We start from the raw sequence: 25987 nt of genomic DNA, 5'->3' as shown, positions 1-25987 counted from the left end.
GCGTTATCTGAAGGTGGAGTCTAAATATTACTGTGAATGGACTTTTGACTCTTAGCGCTCACACTGAATCATGGTGAAGGTTGTCGGGTCTCTTCCCTCTGCGGCTGGCTGATGCTGTGTCCCTGAGCAAGCCACCCCCCTTCCTGTGTGTGTGTGCCAGTGTTCTTGATGGAGGTCAGAGAGGCTGTGCTCTCTCTGTCACTCAGCCCTGAGGCAGATGTGGCACCCAAGTTCAGGACCTAATTGTGTTTTTGCTCTTTCTCTTTCAAACCCACAGAGGAGGGGCCAAGCGACTAGCACAGGACTAAACCAGGGCAACATCAGGACTAAACCCGGATTGATGTTTGTGTGCACGAAGACTCACGGGCACAAGCCCTCAGAGTACACAAGGACTCAAGTGCAGGAGCATCTGCAGTTGGTCCTCAGGTCCCTCCAAGATCTGGACCAGAGACGTGTCTCTCAGAAGGTATTGGTTCAGTCTGCCTTAGATCCTCAGGAAGTCCTCCCAAAAAACGGTTTGGATAACCAAAAAACAAATCTAAACCTGGACCCAAGGACTCAGAGGCACTGGGAGGATAACATTCTGCAGCTGAAGGAACAACTGGTGAGTCCAGACCTCCATTTAGTCCAAGTTCATTCCTGGTTTATGTGAGAAGAGGACCAGAGGGAGAGAGTCAGGGGAGCAGAGGAGCAAAGGAGGAAGGGGGAGGAGCAGAGGAGGAGAGGCAGAGGGTCAGAGGAGCAGTGGGAGAGGGGCAGAGGAGCAGAGGAGGAGCAGGTGCAGCAGAGGATGTGTATTTAACTCTTGTAAAAACAGATTTGTGGTGAGAGGAGCTGCTGATGTCATCAGATTCCAAACACAACATCCTGCTGCAGTCTGAGCCAGGACCGGATCAGGACCGGATCAGGACCGGATCAGGACCGGATCAGGACCGGATGTGGCTCTCAGCACAAACAGTAAAATTCTCCAATCACATGTAGAGGCTGTGTGTTCCCCTGAGCCTGGACTGGAACTGTCCCAATGTGACACAGACGCAGAGATACACGCACACATGAACACGCACACACACCCCCTCACAAAGACACACACACTGACATACACACAAACACCAATACACAAATGCACACACACAGACACATATACACACATAGACAAACAGATACACACCGACATATACAGAAACACATACAGAGATACACATACATAGAGATATACACACACACGAAGGGTTCCCCTGTTCAGTGATGGGTTCTTCAAGTTAAGGAATGGGTTTCTGTGTTCAGGGATGGGTTCACTGATAAAATATGAATTAGACCAAGGTTTGTTTCGGGTTGGACACACCAGGTCTGCAAGGGTCAAAGGTGATTTAAGACCTTTGACCCTGATATCCCTGATCTCTGAGGTGTTACATTTTAGAAGATTGTTGTGAGTTATAATTTCACATTTTGACTATGTGATAATGCCGAAAATATAACTGGAGAAGGAAGTGCAAACGTCACAGTGGGCCTGTAGATCACACTGGGCATGTACATCACAGTGGGCGTGTACATCACAGTGGGCGTATACTGGTGGAGGTGAAAATGGGGGTAGATTGGCAAAATTATGTAAAATAAGAGATTCAAGATTACTCAAACATGAATCACTCCAAATGCAACTTCAGAGACTCAATGAGATCTGCTGTTTGTGTTTGTGGCTCAGAGGAATGTGCCTCGTGACCACCCAATCCACCTCGGTCCTGTTCTTATCCTGGTTTAGACCGGGTTTTGGCGGGGTGTTTTAGTTTTAGTTTGGTCCTGGTTTAGACTGGGTTTGACCTGATTTAGTCCTGGTTCAGTCCTGGTATAGTCCCGGTATAATCCTGGTTTAGTACTAGTTTAGTCCTGATTTAGATTGGGTTTAGACCCGATTTAGTCCTGGTCTAGTTCTAGTCTAAACAAGGTCTAAACCTGGGCTAAACCATGCCTAGTCCTGGTCTAAGCCAGGTCTAACCCTGGTTTAAACCTGGTCTAGTCCTGGTCTAAACCTGTTCTAGTCCTGGTCTAAACTAGGTTTAAACCAGTTCTAACCCTGGTCTAAACCTGGTCTAAACAAAGTCTAACCCTGGTTTCAAACTGGTCTAAACCAGGTCTTAACCAGGTGTAAACCAGGTCTTAACCAGGTGTAAACCAGGTCTTAACCAGGTGTAAACCAGGTCTTAACCAGGTGTAAACCTGGTCTAAACGGGGTCTAACCCTGGTCTAAACCTGATCTAACCCTCGTCTAGTTCTGACCTTACTCTGGTCTAACCCTGGTCTAAACTTGGTCTAGTCCTGGTCTAAACCAGTACTAACCTTGGTCTAAACCTAGTCTATTCCTGTTCTAAACCTGGTCTAAACCTGGTCTAAACCTGGTCTAATCCTGGTCTAGTCCTGGTCTTGTCCTGGTCTAGTCCTGGTCTTGTCCTGGTCTTGTCCTGGTCTAAACCTGGTCTAAATCTGGTCTAAACCTGGTCTAGCCCTGGCCTAAACCTGGTCTAGTCCTGGTCTAAACCTGGTCTAACCCTGGTCTAAACCTGGTGTTGTTTCAGAGGACCCTGAAGAGCCGAGACGCTGGACTCTTGTCTCAGATCCAGGACTTGGACCGTCAGATCCTCGAGTTGCGTTTGGACACTGACTTGTTACATGACACTTCCCCCAGACCATGTGACTCCCCTGAGAGCTCCGCCCCCGACAGCCGCCCCAGCTCCGGTACTAAGCCAGATGCCCTCCCTTTGTGTCAGATTGTGTCAGATGCCCTCCCTATGTATCCCTTTGTTTTCTTCAGGTTTCTATGATGTCAGTGATGGAGCGTCGCTCTCAAACTCTGTGTTTAGCCTTTGCTCCACCCTCGACATTGAGACCACACCCATTTCACCAGTAACCCCACCCCCCGCTGCAGAGGCCCCTCCCCTTCTCACAGGTGAGCTCAGACCGATGAAGTCGCTCCACAGAGCGCTCTCTGAATTCTAAAACCCTCAGTACATCTGTTACATCTGCGCCACCATGTTTGGGTCCGCCCACACCACAGCGCTGTTCCACGATCGGTCCAATGTGACGCTCTGACCCAGAATGCATTGTATATGTTTCAGACATGTCCAGTCTTCAGGCTCTGCTCCGGCACTCTCTCTCCTCCTCTGTACCCTTCTCTGCACCCTCCTCTGCACCTCCCTCCTCCACTCCCTCGTCTGCTCCCTCCTCGTCTGCACCTCTGTTCTCCTCTGCTCCATCCTCCTCTGCTCCCTCCCCCTCTGAACCTCCATTCTCCTATGCTTCCTCCTCCTCTGCACCTTCCCTCTCCTCTGCACCTCTCTCCTCCGCTCCCTCCTCCTCTGCACCTGCCTCCTCCTCTTCTCCCTCCTCCTCTGTACCTCCCTCCTCCTCTGCAACTCCTTTCTCCTTTGGTCCCTTCTCCTCTGCACCTCTCTCTGCTCCTTCCTCTATACCTTCCTTCTCTCCATCCTGTCTTCTGGAATCCTCTGCTCCTCCCTCTTTCTCCCCTCCTCCTCCTCCTCCCCCTCCCCCCCTGTCTCACCTGGACAGGTATATCATGTCTCTTCTTCATGGTCGGTCTCTGGGCTCTCGCCCGTCTCAGCCAAGAACCACCAAACTGCTCCTCAGCACCAGATCTCCCAAAGTCGCCATGATCAGACCACCTGTGAGACCGCCCACAAAGAGCAACGAGGATTGGGCGGCTGTTTTAGGTCCAGATGCAGAGCGAGAAGCCAGAGAGAGCCGGAACAAGTCTGAGAAACATCTGAACTTCAACCGAGAACCATCGGCGTGGAGAGAGAGGAGAGAGATGAACATTTTGAGACGGGAAAGCAAGCGACACAAATCTCGAAGGGACAAAAACAATTGTACTTTTAAATGTGGAGCTTTGAAACTGGAGTCAGAGGAAGACCTCGGGCTGAAACAGAAGACGGATCTGTGCAGTGGAGACAAGATGATCCACAGGAGGTCAAACATGGACAAGTCAACAGGTCACAGGAGAACATTCAAATCCAATATGAGTTTAATCAAGAACAACAAGCTTTTCACTTTGGGGAGTAAAAATAACATTGAGTCTGGAGGAAGAGAGAGAGAGGAGCAGAAGAGGAGCAGACCGGAGGAGAGCAGAGGAGGGACTACGCTCAGGCAGAGGGAGCTGGGGAGGAGGAGGCAGAGGAGGAGCGTTGCACAGGTGCAGGAGGACAGAGCATCACTCAGGTCCTGTTCAGGTGAGTCATGGGGTTAGAAATGCAGGTTTGGGGATCAGTTTTATATTCTATGGGGTATTAAAGACGGGGGTATTTACATCTATGGGGTATTAACTGTAACACATAATATATTTAGATCACCTTGTTTCCTTTTATTGGTTTGAAAATCCTATATTTGCCCAAAACAATGTATTAACATGTTTTATATATTTCACTTTCGTTTCTGACACTCTGAGACTCTCCTCCCTTTGCTCTCGGTGCTAAGTCTCTCCCCCTTCAGAACGCTATCACAACACAATCAGCTGCATCACACTAATGCTCACTCGTCCCACTTGTGCCTCTTGTTAAACACCACAAAAAATGGTTTGTATGTACTTCTCAAAACCTCATACTGAACTTAGACAATCAAATGTCTTTCTTAATGGTGTATAACTTGATCTGGTCCCAGAATTGAAATACCTTGGAGTTATCCTAGACCAAAACTTGTCCTTCAAAAGTCATGTAAAAAAAAGTGGTCCCAGGTAATTCAATTCAATAATCAGAATTTTCGTCTTATCTGGAATAATTTAAACATGTGTGCTGCTAAAACGTATTTCTACTCTACTTCTTATGTCTTCTCACATAGACTATTGTTTAACTACTTGGTCTCTTGCCTGCCCCACAACACTTAAAACCATTGAAAACCTTTATAAAAGAGGCCTAAAAATACTTTATTAAAAACCCATTTCCCACCATCACTGTCACATTCTGAAAAAGCATAGACTATTGGACTTTAACAACTTGGTCAACCATAAATGAGCTTGCCTAATTTATAAGGTCATACACTGCCTTGCACCGCCACCTTTAAAGGAGTACATTAAATATAAAGACAATTTAGCAAAGAACACACGAGCCACCACCAGAGATGACCTGTTGATCCCGCTCAGACAGACAACCTTTGGTCAGAATGTATTATCTGTCCAAGGTGGGAACCTGTGGAATAGTCTCCCAGTAACCCTGAGAGAATGTCCCACATACATTTCTTTTAAAGCTCAAATAAAAAACTGGTTATGGTCACACCAAACATGCACTCATTTATAGTGGCAATCAGATTTTGACTTTTCTATACACTGCGTTCTAAATTATTATGCAAATGATATTTTTGTTTGATTTTGCCAAATTGTCAATACAAATGACAATCATAATTTTCAAGTCATCAACCTTTAGAGTACAATTTGAACAAACCTCCCAGTGATAAGTGTTTTTTCAAAAATAAAAACATAACATGCACTGTTTCAAATTATTATGCACAACACTGAAAATGGTCCTTAGTTTATTTTTCAATTAGAAGCATTAGCATATTTCTGAAATCAAAACCTATTTAAATCAAAACATCTTCACAGGTCAAGTTACATTTTAACATAGGACCCCTTATTTGAGAGGAGCTTCACAATTCTTGCATCCATTGAACTTGTGAGTTTGTGGAGATCTTCTGCTTGAATTTCTTTACAGTAGGTCAGAATAGCCTCCCAGAGCTGCTGTTTGGATGAGAACTGCCTCCCGCCCTCATACATCTTTCGCTTGAGGATGCTCCAAAGGTTCTCAGTAGGGTTGAGGTCAGGGGAGGATGGGGCCACACCATGAGTTTCTCTTCTTTTATGCTCATAGCAGCAAATGATACAGAGGTATTCCTTGCAGCATGAGATGGTCCTGGATGATGATTTTGCAATGGAAAGCACAGTTGATTTTGTACCATGAAAGGACTTGGTCAGTCAGAAACTCCACATACTTTACAGAGGTCATGTTCATACCTTCAGGGACCCTAAAGGGGCCGACCTGCTCTCTCTCCATGATTTGGGCCCAAAACATGACTCTGCCACCTCCTTGCTGACATCACAGCCTTATTGGGATATGGTGGCCGTCCACCAACCATCCACCACTCCATCCATCTGAACCGTCCGGGGTTGCACGGCACTCATCAGTGAACAAGACTGTGAAAATTAGTCTTCATGTATTTCTGGGCCCACTGGAGTCGTTTCTGCTTGTGAACATTGGTTAAGGGTGTCCAAATAGAAGGTTTATGCATAACTGCAGCCTCTGGAGGATCCTACACCTTGATGTTCTCGGGACTCCAGAGGCACCAGCAGCTTCAAATAACTGTTTGCTGCTTTGTATTGGCATTTTAGCAGCTGCTCTCTTAATCTGATGTATTTGTCTGGCAGAAACCTTCCTCATTGTGCCTTTATCTGCACAAATCCGTGTGTGCTCTGAATCAGCTACAAATCTCTTAGCAGTATGATGATCACGCTTAAGTTTCATGAAATATCTAAGGTTTTCATACCTTGTCCACGGTATTCTAAAAAAAAAAAAAAAAAAAAAATATATATATATATATATATATATATATATATATATATATATATATATATATATATATATATGCTTTTCAGCATTAAAGAGATCCTCTGTTCCCATATTGCCTGAAAATGGTGGTCTCTTTAATAATGCGGAATGTTCTCAAGTATTTTTTTCCTTTAATTGAACTTACCTGGCAAACTAATTGTCACAGGTGTCTGAGATTAATTTGACTGACCCAAAGAGCCCTGAGACACAATACATCAATGAGTTTTCACTGGAAAACAAAAAAATACATTTATGACACTATTACACAATATACACAATTTGTATAATAATTTGGAATGCAGTGTGGAGACATTTTTGTATAACTGTATAACGGATTGAAATAAGCCTTTGGCAGAGACTTCTGGTTGGTAACTTAGATGGAGTAGACGCGTTGTGAGTGTGCTCTGGCAAATTCAAAACTTATTTTTCATTTAGCCCTCTATAATCTTAATTTAAGTTTTTTGCCTTTTTGGGAAGATTTTTACTATCCGTTTGACCCATCCGTGAACATAATCTCTCTCACAATGCTGCCTAAGAGCCAAAAAACTGACGAGAAGGAGGACGTGAGTAGAAGCCGTTTCAGCCCTAGAAAAGTACCATGAAAGTCTCTCTGCTGAGTTCAAAGCTTCTCTGACTGGAATAGACCAGTACAAACTTTTGGTAGATGACCACAACCAGCGCATATCCTCTTTGGAGCTCTCGTCTAACGACATTAGCCAACGTGTTAGCGAGCTTGAAAATGCCATCTCCTCTCTCCAGGATGATGACTCTAAACTTAAGGCTAAAGTTATTGACCTGGAGGACCAAAATATACATATTCTTGTCTTGGCTATTGACTTTTTTTCACGGCTACTTCAGGATGCATTTGGAAAGGACACATTGCCATCCCGCTGGAGATCGACAGGGCTCATCGCATAGGGGCAGCAAGGCTGGGGACAGTTGCACAGTCATTCTCCGCCTGCATCGGTTCCAAACAAAGGACGTCCTCATCAGAAGCACGACGCAAAGGGATGTTTGACTATCATGGGCAACAGATTACAGCGCTGAAGTTATGTCCCAACGAGTACAGTACAGAGATGTGATGGCAGAGTGGCAGAGTTTTATAAATGGGGGTCTAATGTTCTACTCAGTTCATCTCCGCCCTTATCCAGTGGTCTCAAGAAGTGGATTGGCAGTGTTGAGGAGGCACAAAAATACATTGATCATCATACCTACCAGCAGCTCAGTCCCATATAGATGGAGAAACTGGACTTTCCCTGGACTTATCTTCTGTGTCATTGGTCTGGGTGAATCACTGTAAATGCAATCAATGGCGAGTTATTTATACACTTTGCATTATGTTTACTAGCCAGTGTTCTTATTAATCGATAGACAATGCAAATAGCCATCATTTGATTCCATTTTACCTTTGGTGACTGTCTAGACTACACTGCTTACCATTTTATTTTGATAACTATATTACTGTTTGTACACGTTTGTCATATTACAAAGTAGTAACCATTGTAAATAGGACCTTGGTCTTCTGTTGGAGTGCAGTCAAAATATACTTAGAGTATTTACTATTTAATTTTACTTACTTACAGTGCATTTATTCTATTAAAGGGGCTGTTATTTTAATTTGACGTCAAATGCTAGAACGTTTGTAGTTCCATTCTTAAGCATCATTTGGAGGACGGGCTGTCTGAAGTTTTTTTTTATTTATGAAGCTTGCTGCTTTTTTTAACAGCAGCTGTCATTTTTGGGAGAGGTAAGGGGTGGGCACCTGTCACCGCAAACAACGCCGCTATCTCAAAATCCTTGGGGGAAGTGTTGATCACTTTGCCTACTGCTGGTCACCAGGTTATTTTGAACAATTCTATACCTCTCTAAACACTATGGTAAATGGTCTTAACATAGTGAGCTGTAATGTCTTAATGCAGATGCCAAGGTCCTGGCAAAAATGTTAACCCTCAGAATGGAAAATATCCTCCCAACCATTATATCCAAAGACCAAACAGGCTTTGTTAAAAACAGGCAGTCCTACTTTAACATTAGACGTCTTTTTAATATCTTTTACTCTGCCCAGGAAGACCATCCTGAGTGTGTAATTTCTATAGATGTGAAGAAGGCCTTCAACCACATCGATTGGCCGTACCTTTTTGCTGTGCTGGACAAATTTGGATTTGGACCCACCGAATGCTCTATTCCCACACCACTGTCATGATTTGTACTAATTCCCAAATGTCCAGGCCCTTGTACCGTGGCACCCGTCAAGGTTGTCCTTTAAGTCTCCTGCTTTTTGACTTGCTATCGCACTTCATACCTGCAATGGCTTATCTTATTTCCGATCAATAACAAGGCGTGGATCTCAGATCTTTCCAATTTAAACTTTAAGGTCGAATATGACAAGTTTTCGTGTCTTAGGGTTATTGTCACCAAAAACCACAGGGACCTGTTTAAAGAAAATGTTTGTTGTTCTATTGAACCAGGCCCGGCAGCTGATGTCTCAATGATCACCCTTCCTCCCTAGTGAGCCATGTAACCTCTGTTAAAATGGTAATCTTACCGAAATTCTTATATCTTTTCAAAACATTGTCCATTTTTATATCTCATGAGTGCGTCCAACTGTTGGAAGAAAGCATAACTTCCTATATTTGGGAGGGCAAGAATCCATGGTTAAGCAAGATCCATCTCCAAATATCTAAACTTCATGGGGGCCTTGCTTTGCCTAATTTGGGGGCCCTGCTTTGTCTAATTGATCAGCCCTGACTGGGTTGCGTTGGAACTTTTTTCACTGAAACTGTCCCCCTTGGCCTCAGTGGGCTCTTCTCTACCTTTACCTTCCATTGCATTATTTGATAATCTAGTTGTCAAGCACTCTTTGAAGGTTTGGGGGCAATTTAGGAAGCACTTTGGCCTGGCCAGTTTTTCACTCTGGAGCCCTATTCTTTAACAATCATTTATTTAAGCCATCAATCATGGATGCAGGTTTTTGGAAATGGCATAGAGGGGGAGCCAAACGTTTTAAAGATCTTTTGATAAATGGCACCATAGCATTATTTGCACAGTTGAAAGAGACGTTTCACCTTTTAAATGTAGACTTTTTTTGTCATCTATAGTAAAACTGCTACACAAACAAGTATCATGCATTTAATGTGGCCTGACTGAGGCCTCGTGTTTTGGTCATGCTCACACCTGCAAACCTATTGGAGGAACATTTTTAACACTCTGTCCCAGATATTCAATATTAGGATGGAACCAAACCCCTATATTGGCCCATTTTGGTGTTTTGGAGGATCATGTACATTTTAGTGCCACAAAAAAATACTCTTTGGCTTTTGCATTACTTATTGCTGAGCTATTTTATTCAGGTGGAAGGATGCTAACCCTCCTTCACACTCTGCTTACAGGATGTCATGTCCTGTCTAAAGCTTTTCATTGAAACAAAAATATCAATGCATTTGAGAAGATATGGGTACAGTTGTACCCAACGCTTTAAAAAGAATAGGGTGCAGTGTAATTGTATGTGAATAAATACAGCACTTGGTGTAAATATTTTCCTCATGCGGTGACAGGGTGGGTTTATTTTTTGTGGGTTTTGTTTTACAATATATATTTTTTAAATTCATTTTTGTATTGTTTTTGTACTATTAGTTCTTGTTCTATTAGTTTTTGATTGTATTTGATAATTTGAAAACAATAAACATATCTTGATTTTTTTTTTAAAGAAATTAGCCTTTGGCTATAGCCCGGTTTGTTTACTTTCATGTTGTATCATGTCTCTTCATTAGCATGCATTGTCCCAATAAAATAAATAAAAATAAAATTAAAACAATGAAAGTGCTGCACATCACATCAGATTTGTCAAGTTGCTGTGTACAGTTTTGAATCATGTTTTTGTATATTTATGGAGGATTGTTGTGTGGGAGCATGGGTGATGTAGGCTTGGGGGTGGAGCCTCGTACATGCTCGTACTGCTAACTGTAAGGAGGGTTTGTATAGGGCTCGGGAGAGATCACTAGATTACTCCTCATTAGAACATGGGAGAAAGACACAAAATTTAATTTTTGTATTTCTTTTATAAAACATTTTATTAAGGTTTTAGTGAAATTTTACTAAACAGAAACGTGTCTGTTTCTCTTCTGACACAGTTCTTTTTTTCCTCAGTGAAATCCTGGCGGTGGTCTTTGGTCAAATCCAGGAGTCTGTGCCAATCACAGTGTGGCAGAGCGGTAACGTCACAGCAGCTCACCTGCAGGCGGCCAATCAGAGAAGAGCATTGCAGCGAGGAGGAGACAGGAAGTGAAGGCGAGCACAGTGGAATGGGCGGGGTCAGGAGGCAGCATCTCGTCAGAATAAAAGCCTCTCAGAATCTGAAGAAGAGGATCCAAAGGCTGAAGAGCGGAACTTTTACTCTGATGACCACCGTGTGACCTCTGACCTGACCATGAATGAACCATCACCTGAAATGTCACCCACACAAACCACCACAACCACACAGAACCACACAGAACTGAATGACTTTAAAGAGGAGAGCATGTTTGAGTAATCTAGTGATCTCTCCCGGGCCCTATTCAAACCCTCCTTACGGTTAGCAGTACCAGCTTGTACAAGGCTCCGCCCACAAACCTACGCCATCCATGCTCCGACATTTCTCCATAAATATACAAAAACATGACACAAAACTGTTCACAGCAACTTGACAAACCTGATGTGATGTGCAGTAGTTTCATTAGTGGGATGCAGCTGATTGTGTTGTGATAGTGCTCTGAAGGGGGAGTGACTTAGCACAGAGAGCAAAGGGAGGGGAGACTCAGCAAATATAAACAAAAGTTAAACTTATAAAACATGTTAATATGTTGTTTTGGGCGAAAAGAGCATTTTCAAAACAATAAAAGCAAACATGGTGATCTAAAATGTTATGTGTTACAGTTAATGCCCCATAAAAGTAAAATACCCCCTATTTAATAGGCCATAGAAATACATATTCCCTCTTTAATACCCCATAAAAGTCAAATGAAATACCCCCCATGTGAAATACCCCCCTCCCTGTGGGTTTTTGTGGTTCTTGTGGGTATCTGTGGGTTCTTGTGGTTATTGTGGGTATTTGTGGGTTCTTGTGGGTTCCTGTTGTTCTTGTGGGTATCTGTGGGTTCCTGTGATTCTTTTGGGTATCTGTGGGATCCTGTGGTTCTTGTGGGTATCTGTGGGTTCCTGTCATTCTTGCGGGTATCTGTGAGTTCTTATGGGTTCCTGTGGTTCTTGTGGGTATCTCTGGGTTCATGTGGTTCTTGAGAGTGCACCAGTCAGGACCAGTCACATTTTATTGCCTTTTAAAGACTTCTGGACTGTTTAAATGTCATATTTATCACATTTGTGACATGCACCACAAGGTCCTGACCAAGACTAGACCCAGACCTGAAGCTGAGTCCCACTGCTCCTGACCTAGACACTGAAGGACGGGTCAAATGTGGAGGACACATTTCACTACGGGAAAAATAAGAGTACCGTATTTTCCGCACTATAAGGCGCACCTAAAAGCCTTTAATTTTCTCAAAAACCCACAGTGCGCCTTATAATCCGATGCGCCTTATATATGGATCACTATTGGTCAATTATGACACCCGTAGTCAGGAGGCGTCGCTGAAGTAATAGCGGTAATAACCCTTTAAGGACTGAGCACACTCTGGGCCAGTATAGCTCACCTAGACCTAGACTTTTATTCTTTTTTAGCCATAAAAATCATGTTAAACGAAGTATCAGCATTTGCTGCATTTTTTCCACACAACTACTTCTATTCTACACATCCATCCGTATTTTTTCTTTTACGCGTCGAATAAATGACTGGGAAAATCCCCGCAGCCCCGCGCTCTCATTCGTCACCTTCAGGACAACAGAGGCAGATTACCGTAATGACGGTAAAACATTTAGATAGCCCAGTGTCTCCGCTTTGAGACGCCGTTTGAATTTACATGAGAGCACGACCGGGCGCGGAGTTACGCTGCTGGAAAGTCCGCAACCCGCTCTATCTGCAACGACAGGATCCGACGCTATAGGGATAACGGGGAGACGGGGAGACGGGGAGACGGGGAGACGGGGAGACGGGGAGACGGGGAGACGGGGAGACGGGGAGACGGGGAGACGGGGAGACGGGGAGACGGGGAGACGGGGAGACGGGGAGACGGGGAGACGGGGAGACGGGGAGACGGGGAGACATACGCCACAATCTGCCAATGGATCGCGGATGCCTGGGCTGATATATCAGTCTCAACTGTGGTCCGAGTTTCACGAAGGCAGGAATTGTCACTGAACTGTTAGACAACAGCAGTGACACGGATAATGGCGATTTGGACGAGACGGAATCGAGCACTTTGAATGAGCTCGTCCAACTGTTCAACTCAGACACTGAAGAGGAAGATCTCGACGGATTCGTGAATGAGGAATAAACTGAAAAAGTGAGTTTTACGTGTTTCTTTCGCGTGTTTACAACTAAACAAGGCTGGGAGATATTGTGAATATGGACATTAACGTTTGAACAACGTTGAGTTATTGTTATTACGTTGCACTATTTCGAGAGTTACTATATTGTGAATGCATTAACTTGTTTTGTGAGTTTGACTGACTTATCTGACTGTTTTGTTGACGTTCCCTTCAGCGCAGCTCCATCTCGTGGATGCGTAACACAACCCCAGCTACTACAGTAGTTTATATTCTATGCGCCTTATAATGCGGTGCGCCCTATATATGAAATTTGTTTTAAAATAGGCCATTCATTGAAGGTGCGCCTTATATTCCGATGCGCCTTATAGTGCGGAAAATACGGTATGTAAAAGTGTACATGTTCTGTTTCAGACCTGGTTCAGTCCTGGTTTAACCTAGTTCAGTCTTGTATAAGTCCTGGTTTGGTCCTGGTTCAGTTCTGTTTTAGTCCTGGTTTAGTCCTGGTTTAGTCTGTTTCATCGTTTATTTAATAAAGGACAAATGTTTTTAAGTGATCTTTGTAAATCTGAGCCTGAAAGTTTAAATGTTTTAACTGAGTCTAAAACTGGACTCATTAAATAAAAGTCACATTTTCAGTTTTCATCAAACCTTTCTTCATAATACGATCTCATTTAGTCCTGGTTCAGTCCTGATTCAGTCCTTTCTTAATCCTCGTTTAGTCCTGGTTTAGACCTGGTTTAGGCCTGGTTTAGACCTGTTCAGACCTGGCTTAATCCTGGTTTCGTCCTGGTTCAGTCCTGATTCAGTCCTGGTTTAGTCCTGGTTTAGTCCTGGTTCTGACCTTGGATTTGCTGTAGTGTGATGTAATCCATTCATTTTAATCCAAGTCTCCATAAATCATGTTTATGACCAACTGTCACCAAAGACACAAAAACCATTCCTGAACCAGGACTAAACCAGGACTAAGCCAAGACTAAATCAAGACTAAACCAGACCTGGTTTATTCCTGATTCAGTTGTGGTTTAGTCCTGGTTCAGACCTGATTCAGACCTGGTTTATTCCTGGTTTAGTCTGTTTCGTTGTTCATTTAATAAAAGCCAAATGTTTTTAAGTGATCTTTGTGAGTCTGAGCCCGAAAGGTTGAAATGTTTTAACTGAGTCTAAAACTGGACTCATTAAATAAGTCACATTTTTGGTTTGCATCAAACATTTCTTCATAATACGCTCTCATTTAGTCCCGGTTTAGTCCTGGTTCAGTCCTGATTCAGTCCTGGTTTAGACCTGGTTCAGTCCTGATTCAGTCCTGGTTTAGACCTGGTTTAGTCCTGTTCTGACCTTGGATTTGCTGTAGTATGATGTAATCCACTGATTTTAATCAAAGTCTCCATAAATCATGTTTATGACCAACTGTCATCAAAGACGCAAAAAACAGTCCTGAACCAGGACTAAACTAGACCTGGTTTAATCCTGATTTATTCTTGGTTTAGTCCCAGTTCAGACCTGGCTTAGTCCTGGTTTAGTCCTCGTTCAGTCCTGTTTTAGTCCTGTTTTAGTTCTGGTTTAGTCCTGGTTTAGTCCTGGTTTAGTCCTGGTTTAGTCCTGGTTCAGACCTGGCTTAGTTCTAGTTCAGTCCTGGTTCAGTGCTGGTCTAGACCTGGTTTAGTCCTGGTTCTGACCTTGGATTTGCTGTAGCGTGATGTAATCCACTGATTTTAATCAAAGTCTCCATAAATCATGTTTATGACCAACTGTCATCAAAGACGCAAAAACCAGTCCTGAACCAGGACTAAATCAGGACTGAACCTTTATATTATGTGAAGCAGTATAAGTTGCAGGATAGTAGTAGTAGTAGTAGTAGTAGTAGTAGTAGTAGTAGTAGTAGTAGTAGTAGTAGTAGTAGTAGTAGTAGTAGTAGTAGTAGTAGTAGTAGTAGTAGTAGTAGTAGTAGTAGTAGTAGTAGTATACATGGTGAGTGCAGCACTATGTAGAAGTGACGTCATTCATAAACCCCTTTGTCTGATCCAGATGCAAAGCGCCCTCTACAGTCCTGTGGCGCCGCCTGCAGGATGAGTCAGGAAAATGCAGGTCCCACACTCCTCCTGCGGGGGGCGCTATCAGGATGAGTTTTTGAGTCATATCCCACTGAACTCGCCACAGTTTACCCTCCAGTGTAATAATTAAATGAGACAGATGAAGGTATTTTATTTCAATACATATTTCAAATCTAAATCCACTTTATTTGAAATTAAAAGTTTGATTAAAAGTGCAACACTGATCAATTATTTTATATCTGATTAATCACATTGTGACAGATAAATGTTTAGTCATAAAAGTTATATTTATTTATTTTCACAATACGTATTGATTCACCGCTTTTATTGCGAAGGTTCCATGTTTCCGGTCAGTCTGCAGCCGTTTCCGGTGTTAGTTTGTAGTCTTTTCTCCGGGGCTCTGTAGTCCTTCAGAGTTGACACTTGTCTCGGGAGGCGCCGTGAGAACAGAATCTTTCCCCGCTCAGGCTGCATCTCCGCCGGGCTCAGACCTCACCCGCCCCGGGCCCCGTGTCTCCGGCTCCGGGAGCACATGGACCCGGCTTTGGGACTTTAGACCCGGGTTTGGGACTTTTCTTGACCGGAATCAGGCGCCTGTACTCGGCTCAGCTCCTCGGGATGATCCGCTCCGCCGCCCGAATCTGGATTTGAGCCAAAATGTCGCGGGTTTTGTGTCTTTTTCTGTTTTTTCTGCTCGGACCAGACTCTGCTAAAGCCTCGGGTGAGTTTTTAAAAGAAATTTGATCGTATCTGATACAAAAATGTTTAAAATTTAAACTTAAGTGAAGAACTAAACAACAAACTCGGCTCTGAACAACTAGCACAAACTACTCATGATTCTACTCATGATTCTGAGTGTGATTCTGATTCCGCTCATGGTTCTGATTCTGCTCATCATTCTCACTCGACACATCTTTGTGAGCCGTGTTCTAGTTTGAACTTTAAACTTTAGCACACGGCAATTAAGTCTTGATTTGGGGACACAGGGATTGGCCCCTGTCAGACAGTAGTTCTAGTTATACTTATAGTTCTAGTTAGTGTCCCTCCACAGAGTTACACTGTCAAAGGACCAAAAGTGCCAAAGAGTTTTAAATCCACCCTGTTCAAACAGTTGTGTGCAGATCTTTAACCATGTTCCAGTTGTTTCTTCTCATTGAGCCTCTGTTGTATTTGGAGTGATTCATGTTTAAGTAATCTTTAATCTCTTATTTTCAAGATGCCATTTTGCCCATCTACCCTTGTTTACACATCCACTGTGATGTACACGCCCACTGTGATGTACACGCCCACTGTGATGTACACACCCACTGTGATGTACACACCCACTGTGATGTACACACCCACTGTGATGTACACACTTCCTTCTCCAGTTATATTTTCTTAATTGGTGATACTCGTAGGATTCGGCGGCTTACATAGTTATTTTAGTACAAATGTGAAAAACATTCTGCTCGCTAGTGTGATGTGCAGCTGTCCATAGAGGCACTGACAGCATGCGGCGCTTTGTTGTGATGACGTTTATGGCGACATCAGTCGGGCACCGCGGCACCAGAGTTTTCTAACACGGAAGTCAGTGGACTTTATGAAGTTGTTTTAGATGAATATTTTGATGTAGCATTAGAAACACAAGCACATTCCGCTGGTTTAAATGGTCTCATGTTATTTTCGCCATCGCCGGCGGCACAAATGCACCTCAGGAACCTGTGCGTTTGTGCTTCTGTGATGTTTGATGTCAAATTTTGGGGGTGTTTAAATGTGCGTTGTGAGCGTTTGTCCTGCGCCTTCTGCAGTCTGTCACTGTGGCCAGAGGAATGTGGCTCTGGACTCAACTTACCCCACAACAAAAACATTTCAAGGTCCAGCACAGAGCTCCAGTGTTCCCCCAAGCGTCTGAGCGTGGGGCCCCCCCAAGTGTTCAAAATACATCTACAACCCAAACGTCTGAGCGCAGGGTCCCCCAAGTGTTCAAAATCAGTTCAGGGCCGAACCAGGGCCGAACCAGGGCCGAACCAGGGCCGAACCAGGGCCGAACCAGGGCCGAACCAGGGCCGAACCAGGGCCGAACCAGGGCCGAACCAGGGCCGAACCAGGGCCGCTTTGAGATCTAAAGACAAATGCATTCTATTTGTTCTGTTCTGTCCTGGATATTGCTTTAAAAATTATGTCATCATTTAAATGTAAATGGATCACTGTGGACCTGGACGTGGACTGGGAGCTGGAACTTGAGGATCTAGACCCGGAGCTGGAGCTAAACCTGCAGCTGGACCTACACCCAGAGCTGGCCCCGGAGCCTGACCTGGAGCCGGACCCGGAGCTGGACCTGGAGCTAGACCTGGACCCGGTCCTGGACCTGGAGTACAGCTATGACATCATCTTATTTACTCGCGTGAACAAAGACGACATCACCGCTTTGGGGAAGTGATGCTCATGGAACCTGCTGGTTGGCTGCGGCTGGAGGATGACATCGTGCCTCTTCAGATCAATAAGAATCCAGTTTAACAAATTTATTTTTAGACCATCCTGAGGTTTTCCCATGATGCTCTGCTGCAGGGGCTCATTTTCAGTCTGATGTGTTCAGCATTGATTTTTACAGTTATTTACATAGATGCTCTCCCATCATCCTCCCCTGTGTTTCAGATGCCCTCGCTCTGTGTCAGATTGTATCAGATGCCCTCCCTTTTGTCATATTGTGTCAGATGCCCTCCCTGTGTGTCACATGTTCATGAGTTAGTGTAAATGTGATTTGTGAGAGGCCTGTGGACACGTCCCATGATGCTTCAGTGATCTTTCAGTCAAACACTCCTTCACTGTTTATTTCACGTATAATAAGAATCCTGCACATATAAACTGGAGATGCACCGATATGGCTCTTTCTGTTCCGATACTGATTTTGATACTTTGGCTTTAAGTCCCGATACTCAATATGAGCCAGAGACTGAAAACAGCATTTATTTCTTTTAAACAAAAATAAAATAAAAAACAAACTGATTCAGATATTCTTATTATTATCTCTCAGATAACGACATAACAACTTGGTGTAAATAAAAGTTCAGACATTCTGTTACTTTCTGGATGACTCTGACCTACAAATATCTCATTGCATCAGTTTAAATGTCCAACAGGATATCGACTGGACCGATATTTAGAAGCTAATATTTGATACCAGCATCAGATTGGTGCATCTCTGTCTATGACTATGTCTGTCCAAAGTATTGAAAATCACTAATCTCCACTAAAACAAGTTTGTAAACGAGGTCCTCATGGTTCACAGGAATTGATACTAAACAAATCCCTTTGACAGAATGTGAGTGTGATTCTCAGCTTGAGGTAAAGAAAGTAGTAGTATGTTGAAGTACTGGTGTGTTAAAGGCTGTATGAAAATGATGTCATGTTATTAAAAAAGGGCATTTTCATTGTGGTATCAAGTACCAAGTCTTATAATCTTGGTATTGTATCGAGTACTGAGTCTTCGTGGCATCTTATTGAGTACCGACTCTTGTAATCTTGGTATCGTATCCTCAGTATTGAAAGTGAATTTGTTGTTACCATGTTGACACTTTATAAAGCATACGTCTAGACTTCATAATACCTGCTCTAGTCCCACATCACCCCTGTGTGTACTGCAAATACTGCCCAGTACTGTGTACATGTACATACACACGTGCACAAGTACTGCACAGTACTACTGCCTGTGTACATGTACACAGGTTTACAAGTACTGCACAGGGAGAGTATGGCTCCCTCTGTAAGGATTAGAACTGGGACATCATCGTGGTTTAGTCCTGGTGCTGACCCTGTTCTGACCCTGTTCTGACCCGGTTCTCTCTGTTACAGGTGTGGTGTTCTCTCGGCAGCCGCAGAATCACACGGTGACCCAGGGGAATGGCGTGCGTTTGGGCTGTGCTGTTCTGGGTCTGTCGGAACCCGACATCGTGTGGAGGAAAGACCAGACCCGGATCTACTCCACAGACCAGATGTTCCTCAGTCTCGGAGAACTGCACTGGGAGACCTTCTACAGGTACTGGCCTGAAACTAAACCAGGGCTGAACTAGGACTGAACCAGGATTAGAGCAGGACTGAACTGGGACTAGATCAGGACTAGATCGGAACTAGACCAGGAATAAACCAGGGCTAAACCAGGATCTACTCCACAGACCAGATGTTTGGCAGCCTCGGAGAAATGCACTTGGAAACCTTCTACAGGTACTAGACCACGTCTAGACTGAGGACTAGACCAGGACTGAACCGGGACTAAACCACGACTAAACCACGACTAAACCGGGACTGAACCGCTACTGAACCAGGGCTGGACTGAGCTGGGACTGAGCGGGGCTAAACCAGGACTAGATCAGGACGAGACCAGGACGAGACCAGGACGAGACCAGGACTAGACCAGGACTAGACCAGGACTGAACCAGGACTGAACTAGGACTGAACCAGGACTGAACTAGGACTGAACCAGGACCAAAACCCAGACTAAACCACGACCATCTGTTCTCTGGTGTGATCTCTGGTCTGATGTCTCTGGTCTCTGGTCTCTGGTCTCTGGTCTCTGGTCTCTGGTCTCTGGTCTCTGGTCCGGTCTCTGGTCTCTGGTCTCTGGTCTCTGGTCTCTGGTCTCTGGTCCGGTCTCTGGTCTCTGGTCTCTGGTCTCTGGTCCGGTCTCTGGCACAGTTCTTATTGTTGGAATGCGTTTAAACCCAGTCACACTTGGCAGCAGAGGATTATGGGAGGTCGAGTCTCATATTTTTAGAAACACATCGGAAAGTTTCAATTTGAGAAAAAGAGAAATTGGTGATGAAACACAAAGATTTAAACTGAAGAGGACGTATTAAAGAGGGGTTATTTACCTCTATGGGGTATTAAAGAGGGGTGTTTTACTTGAATCTCTCATCAGAGTGCTATCACAACCATAGCCTTTATACAGAAGTAGACTAAGTGACTGTGACGTCACCACAGAGTTCAGCTCCAAATGAAGCTCATTGAGGCTAGTAGCTATAGTTGCTAATCTGGAGCCCATTTCTGACCACGAGTATCATGGCAAACAAAGAGCCAATCTCCCTGGCTTAACAGGGAACGGGCACTTGGCAATGGTGTCAAGCAAACCTGTTTGAGAGCGACCTCGGGGAAAGAAGGCGCCTGATTTGTCTATTATTAATGTTTTTATATCTTGATTTACATAGTGAAATAAAAACACAATGATCATGTAGAGTGGGTTAATACGAACATTTTAAGACCAAAATGACGAGTCTGACAGCTGCAGTTACAGAGAGAGAAGCGACAGTTTGAATTGATGAAGCCAGAAGTGCGCCCATGCTCACATCCTGTTTGGAATGCGGCAGCTAGCAGGTTGGCTATGTCCATTTATATATACACTCTATGGCCACAACACAATCAGCTGCATTCAACTAATGAAACTACTGCACATCACATCAGGTTTGTCAAGTTGCTGTGTACAGTTTTGTATCATGTTTTTGTATATTTATGGAAAATTGTCATGTGGGTGATGCAGGCTTGTGGACAGAGCCTTGTACAGACTCTTACAACTGTAAGGAGGATTTGAATAGGGCCTGGGAGAGATCACTAGATTACTCAAACATGCATTTAAAACCTCTTCATGTTTTTGATGAGGAACAGAGTTAGAACACAGGAGAAAGACCAGGACTGGACCGGACCAGGACTGAAGTTTTAGAAGAGTTTTCCCCAACTCCATCTGAACTTTAAACTGAAAACAAAGACCCAACTGAGCCCCACCTGTATTTACTATGAGAGCCCAAAACAAGGAGCAGACAGACCAGAAACAAGGACCAGACAGGCCAGAATCCAGGACTGAACCAGGACCAGGCCAGGACTGAACCAGGACTGAACCAGGACTGAACCAGGACTGAACCAGGACAGGACCTAGAACCAAGTTTACAACCGAGTCTAGAACCAAGGAGATCACGGCACATCACTCACGGAGCTCAGTGTTATCAGCTTGAACGAGAATCTCCCTGCTCTTCTCTGATTGGCTGTTTTCCCACGGCGCCTCTCTGATTGGCTGTTTTCTCTCTGTTTGGCCATTTTTCCCTACTCCTCTTTGATTGGCTGTTTTCTCCATGCTCCTCTCGCTGCTTCTCTCTGGCTCTTTCTAACTGCTCCTCTTTGATTGGCTGTTATCTTCCTACTCCTCTCTGATTGGCTGTTTTTTCACTGCTTCTCTGATTGGCTGTTTCTCTGCAGTGTGCGGTCTGTGCAGCAACAGGATGGGGGCAGGTACTGGTGTGAGGTGGAGTCAGACGGACAGGTGTACTCCTCTGAACCTGCCTGGATCACCGTGGAAGGTAAATGTACGACAAACACTACTACTATTATTACTGCTACTACTGGTACTACTGCTATTGCGGCTACTACTACTACTGCAAACACTGGAATTTAGCAAAAAATCACTTAAATTCCTGTATTCCACTGCATTTAGTTGCAATATTGGGCTTATCACAATAGGTTCTTCTTAAACTTATTTTTATTGATTTTATTTTGAAATGGTCACAGGAAGTGTTTTGTTGAGTTTCAGAGTGGCCTGACATAACAGTGTGGGCTAGAGGATCTTTTCAGAGGTATTGGGTCACATGGGAATAAATAAATGAGTTGATGGCACTCCGCGGCCCGCAGCAGTCAGTCTGTGCCAGACCAGAGCGATGTGAGAGGGTTTGACCCTGTGAGAGGGGAAGAGCCTGCGGAGCGTGCAGCCGCGGCCACTCCCTCTTCCAGTCGCGCACCCATCTGGCCCCACAGAGCTTGGCCCAAACTGCTACTCCTGCTGCTGCTGCTAGTACTTTTACTATTACTACTATTACTGCTATTAATACTACTACTGCTACTACTACTACTACTGTTACTACTACTACCATATTTTCCGGACCATAAGTTGCACTTTTTTTGATAGTTTGGCCGAGGGTGCGACGTATACTCAGATGCGACTTATATGTGAAATTATTAAAATATGTATATAATTTCACATCTTTGTTGCTGTCCCACTTACAACCGCATGAGGGCAGTCTAGGCTTATTTGCCAGTATCTCCTATACCATTTAAAATAAAAAATTTCAACATTACGCTATTTTAAAAGACATCTGAGAAAGACCTATTCTGCAGATTACAAGATGCAAGTAGTAAAATATGCAGCCAAAAACGGTAATCGAGCAGCAGAAAGAATATATAACCATATATAAAATAGGATCTGTAAATCTGTATCCATACATTTACAAAGATGTTGGAAACATGAGAATCCAATACTTAAATCATTAGTTTGTTACTTTAGTTCAACCTTTAACCTGTCTCCTCCTCTCCTCCCTACTCCTCTCTCCTGTCCTCTCTCTCCTACTCTCTCTTCCTCTCTCGCCCTTACTTAATCCTCTCTTCTCTCTCTCCTTCTCTCGCTCTTCCTTTCTCTCCTCTCTTTCTCTCTCTCTCCTCCCTCTCCTCCTCTCCTCTCTACTCCTCTCTCCTTCCTCCTCTCTCTCTCCTTTCTCTCTCCTCTCTCTCTCCTCTTCTCTTCTCCTCTCCTTCTCTCCTCTCACTCCTCTTTCTCTCCTCCTCTCATTTTCTCTCTATCTCTCTCAGGAGTCCCTCACTTCACATCAGAACCTGTGGATCTCTCTGTTCTCCCAGGAGAACCCTTTAATCTGTCATGTGCCGCAGTGGGGCCTCCTGACCCGGTGGAGGTGCTGTGGTGGGTTGGAGGGGAGCAGGTGGGCGGGCCAGAGCCGTCGCCATCAACGCTGCAACTGACAGGTAAATAACTACAACACTTCACCTAACGGGTAAACACATAAACAACAGGTAAATAATAACAGCACACGGCATCTGACAGGTAAACAAGTAAACAACAGGTAAATAATTGAATAATAATAGAGACATAAGCACTTCTCCCGTGCGCGACCTTATCCAGCACTTTTCCAGATGCTCAAATGCACTACATTTTGGTGCATTCTTTATTCACTCTGCACTGTGATGGTAAGATACTTTTGTAGCCACAGCGGCCCTTGGGCAGACTGACAGAAGCTGCACTATCTGCCCCTCCACCATCAACACTCACACTAAGTTATAGTTAATGTTTTGTAAAATCTTTATATAATTGTATTTATCTGTGGAATCATGTTCTCAGTGTAACGATGGACTTCTGTCACAATAAACACTTTTATTTTTTCTTTTAAAAATTTGTCTATTTCCAGTATACAGAAATTGTACAAAATTTACATTACATCTGAAATAGTAAGAAAGTAAAAAGGCACAATCTTCGTTTGTAACAACAAAAACACCAACGTTCTCCATCCAAATGACATACTTACGTTATCCATTCTGGCCATCTGTGTATACCTCGTGTGCCCAAATAAAATAAAAAAACAATATTGAGATGAGAACACATGAAACAAAATGTAGTAGCAGATGATCAGTTTTACACTGCCTGGCCAAAAAAAAGTCACCACCTGGATTTAACTACCGGTAAGCAAATATGTTGGTGCTGCTGCAGTTGTTCAGGTCTAGGTTCAGCAACAGTCTGTGCTCAAAGATCAGGTCAGCTGACACCTGAATATACTGAATGACCAGATTATTCCATCAATGGATTTGTTCTTCCCTGATGGCACGGGCATATTCCAAGATGACAATGTCAGGATTCATCAGGCTCAAATTGTGACAGAGCGGTTCAGGAGCATGAGACATCATTTTCACACATGGATTGTCCACCACAGAGTCCAGACCTTAACCCCATTGAGAATCTTTGGGATGTGCTGGAGAAGCTTTGTGCAGCGTCAGACTCTACCACTCTCTGGATGGACATAAATCTTGTGACATTGCAGAAGCTTATCCAAACAATGCCACAGCGAATGTGTGCCGTAATCAAAGCTAAAGGCGGCCCAGCGAAATATTAGAGTGTGTGACCTTTTTTTTTTTTTTTTTTTTGGTGCCGACTTTTTTCTTGGCCAGGCAGTATATTTATATCATAGAATAAATAAATAAAAATAATAAATAATAATAATATAACTATAATCTCCACCACTAATAAAGCACACCGCAGCACACCACAGCACACCACAGCACACCACAGCACACCACACCACAGCACACTACAGCACACCACAGCACACTACAGCACACCACACTACAGCACACCACAGCACACCACAGCACACTACATCACAGCACATAACAGCACACCACAGCACACCACAGCACACTACAGCACACCACAGCACACCACAGCACACCACAGCACACCACAGCACACTACAGCACACCACAGCACACCACAACACACTACAGCACACCACACCACAGCACACTACAGCACACTACAGCACACCACAGCACACCACAGCACACCACAGCACACTACAGCACACCACAGCACACCACAGCACACCACAGCACACCACAGCACACCACAGCACACCACATAACAGCACATCACAGCACACTACATCACAGCACATCACAGCACACCACAGCACACCACATAACAGCACATCACAGCACACTACATCACAGCACATCACAGCACACCACAGCACACCACAACACACTACAGCACACCACACTACAGCACACTACAGCACACCACAGCACACTACAGCACACCACAGCACACTACAGCACACCACACTACAGCACACTACAGCACACCACAGCACACTACAGCACACCACAGCACACTACAGCACACTACAGCACACCACACCACAGCACACCACAGCACACCACAGCACACCACAGCACACCACAGCACACCACAGCACACCACAGCACACTACAGCACACTACAGCACACCACACCACAGCACACTACAGCACACCACAGCACACCACAGCACACTACAGCACACCACAGCACACCACAGCACACCACAGCACACTACAGCACACCACACCACAGCACACTACAGCACACCACACCACAGCACACCACAGCACACCACAGCACACCACAGCACACCACAGCACACCACAGTACACTACAGCACACTACAGCACACTACAGCACACCACACCACAGCACACTACAGCACACCACAGCACACCACAGCACACTACAGCACACCACAGCACACCACAGCACAGCACACTACAGCACAGCACACTACAGCACACTACAGCACACCACAGCACACCACAGCACACCACAGCACACCACAGCACACTACAGCACACCACACCACAGCACACTACAGCACACCACACCACAGCACACTACAGCACACTACAGCACACCACAGCACACCACAGCACACCACAGCACACCACAGCACACTACATAACAGCACACCACAGCACACCACAGTACACCACAGTACTTCCTCGTTAGCAGACGTTTATTAGCATGAAACTCAGAATCGGCTTCTGACTCAGTCAAGAGTGGGGAACACTACTTATAAATAACGGTGATCCTGCAGATGCCCCTGCAGACACGTCTTTCAAACATGCCCTGGAGCCGCCCCCTGCAGACACGCCCTGCAGACGTGCCATCCCCAACACAACAGTTTTAAGCGATGCCTCTACCTCATTTGGGATTCATAGAACTGTAGTTACATAAATAACCTTCAGAATCTCACAGTGTAATCTGTGATAATCTAATATGTTTGTGTTTAAATATGGTGAGGTTTGAGTCTATGTTGAAAATGTAAAACATGTTTACATGTATAAATGTTTAGATGTTAGTGTTTACTTGTTTAAAAGTTGACATGTTTAAATGTTGGCATGTTTAAAGTTGACATGTTTAAATGTTGGCATGTTGACACGTTTAAATGTTTACATCTTTACATGATGACATGTTTAAGTGTTTACATGTTGACATTTTGACATGATTAAATGTTTACATATTTACATGTTGGCATGTTTACATATTGACACATTTAAATGTTTACATATTGACACGTTTAAATG

The 25987-nt window shown here is 44.2% G+C and overlaps 3 protein-coding genes across 3 annotated transcripts in view; all 3 read left to right on the top strand.

The window, feature by feature from the left end:
• Positions 1 to 340: 340 nt before the first annotated feature.
• dact1 (dishevelled-binding antagonist of beta-catenin 1) lies at positions 341 to 2988 on the top strand. The gene is made up of 3 exons (XM_055230936.1): positions 341 to 604; positions 2568 to 2727; positions 2804 to 2988. The coding sequence occupies exons 1-3, from the start codon at positions 341 to 343 to the stop codon at positions 2986 to 2988; spliced, it is 609 nt and encodes a 202-aa protein (XP_055086911.1).
• A 566-nt stretch (positions 2989 to 3554) lies between these two features.
• LOC129457334 (uncharacterized) lies at positions 3555 to 11420 on the top strand. Its single transcript, XM_055231066.1, has 2 exons — positions 3555 to 4235; positions 10743 to 11420. The coding sequence occupies exons 1-2, from the start codon at positions 3566 to 3568 to the stop codon at positions 11006 to 11008; spliced, it is 936 nt and encodes a 311-aa protein (XP_055087041.1). The 5' UTR covers positions 3555 to 3565; the 3' UTR covers positions 11009 to 11420.
• Positions 11421 to 15471: 4051 nt separating this feature from the next.
• tyro3 (TYRO3 protein tyrosine kinase) overlaps positions 15472 to 25987 on the top strand; it is a 32579-nt gene continuing 22063 nt past the window's right edge. The window contains exons 1-4 of the mRNA XM_055231061.1: positions 15472 to 15788; positions 18902 to 19085; positions 21290 to 21390; positions 22670 to 22840. Coding sequence (XP_055087036.1) covers positions 15725 to 15788; positions 18902 to 19085; positions 21290 to 21390; positions 22670 to 22840 — 520 coding nt within the window. The 5' untranslated portion in view covers positions 15472 to 15724. The remainder of the gene's footprint in view (positions 15789 to 18901; positions 19086 to 21289; positions 21391 to 22669; positions 22841 to 25987) is intronic.

This window comes from Periophthalmus magnuspinnatus, chromosome 22, assembly GCF_009829125.3.
Source record: "Periophthalmus magnuspinnatus isolate fPerMag1 chromosome 22, fPerMag1.2.pri, whole genome shotgun sequence".
In the NCBI taxonomy this organism is placed as follows: domain Eukaryota; kingdom Metazoa; phylum Chordata; class Actinopteri; order Gobiiformes; family Gobiidae; genus Periophthalmus; species Periophthalmus magnuspinnatus.
This window is presented reverse-complemented; position numbering and strand designations above follow the sequence as displayed.

What these genes read in the sequence shown, in the direction of transcription:
- dact1 (XM_055230936.1), top strand. Translation starts at nt 341, where the DNA reads ATGTTTGTGTGCACGAAGACTCACGGGCACAAGCCCTCAGAGTACACA. An exon ending in TGCAGCTGAAGGAACAACTG is followed by an intron (nt 605 to 2,567) that starts GTGAGTCCAGAC and finishes GTGTTGTTTCAG; the next exon opens with AGGACCCTGAAGAGCCGAGA. An exon ending in CGACAGCCGCCCCAGCTCCG is followed by an intron (nt 2,728 to 2,803) that starts GTACTAAGCCAG and finishes TGTTTTCTTCAG; the next exon opens with GTTTCTATGATGTCAGTGAT.
- LOC129457334 (XM_055231066.1), top strand. Translation starts at nt 3,566, where the DNA reads ATGTCTCTTCTTCATGGTCGGTCTCTGGGCTCTCGCCCGTCTCAGCCA. An exon ending in ATCACTCAGGTCCTGTTCAG is followed by an intron (nt 4,236 to 10,742) that starts GTGAGTCATGGG and finishes TTTTTTCCTCAG; the next exon opens with TGAAATCCTGGCGGTGGTCT.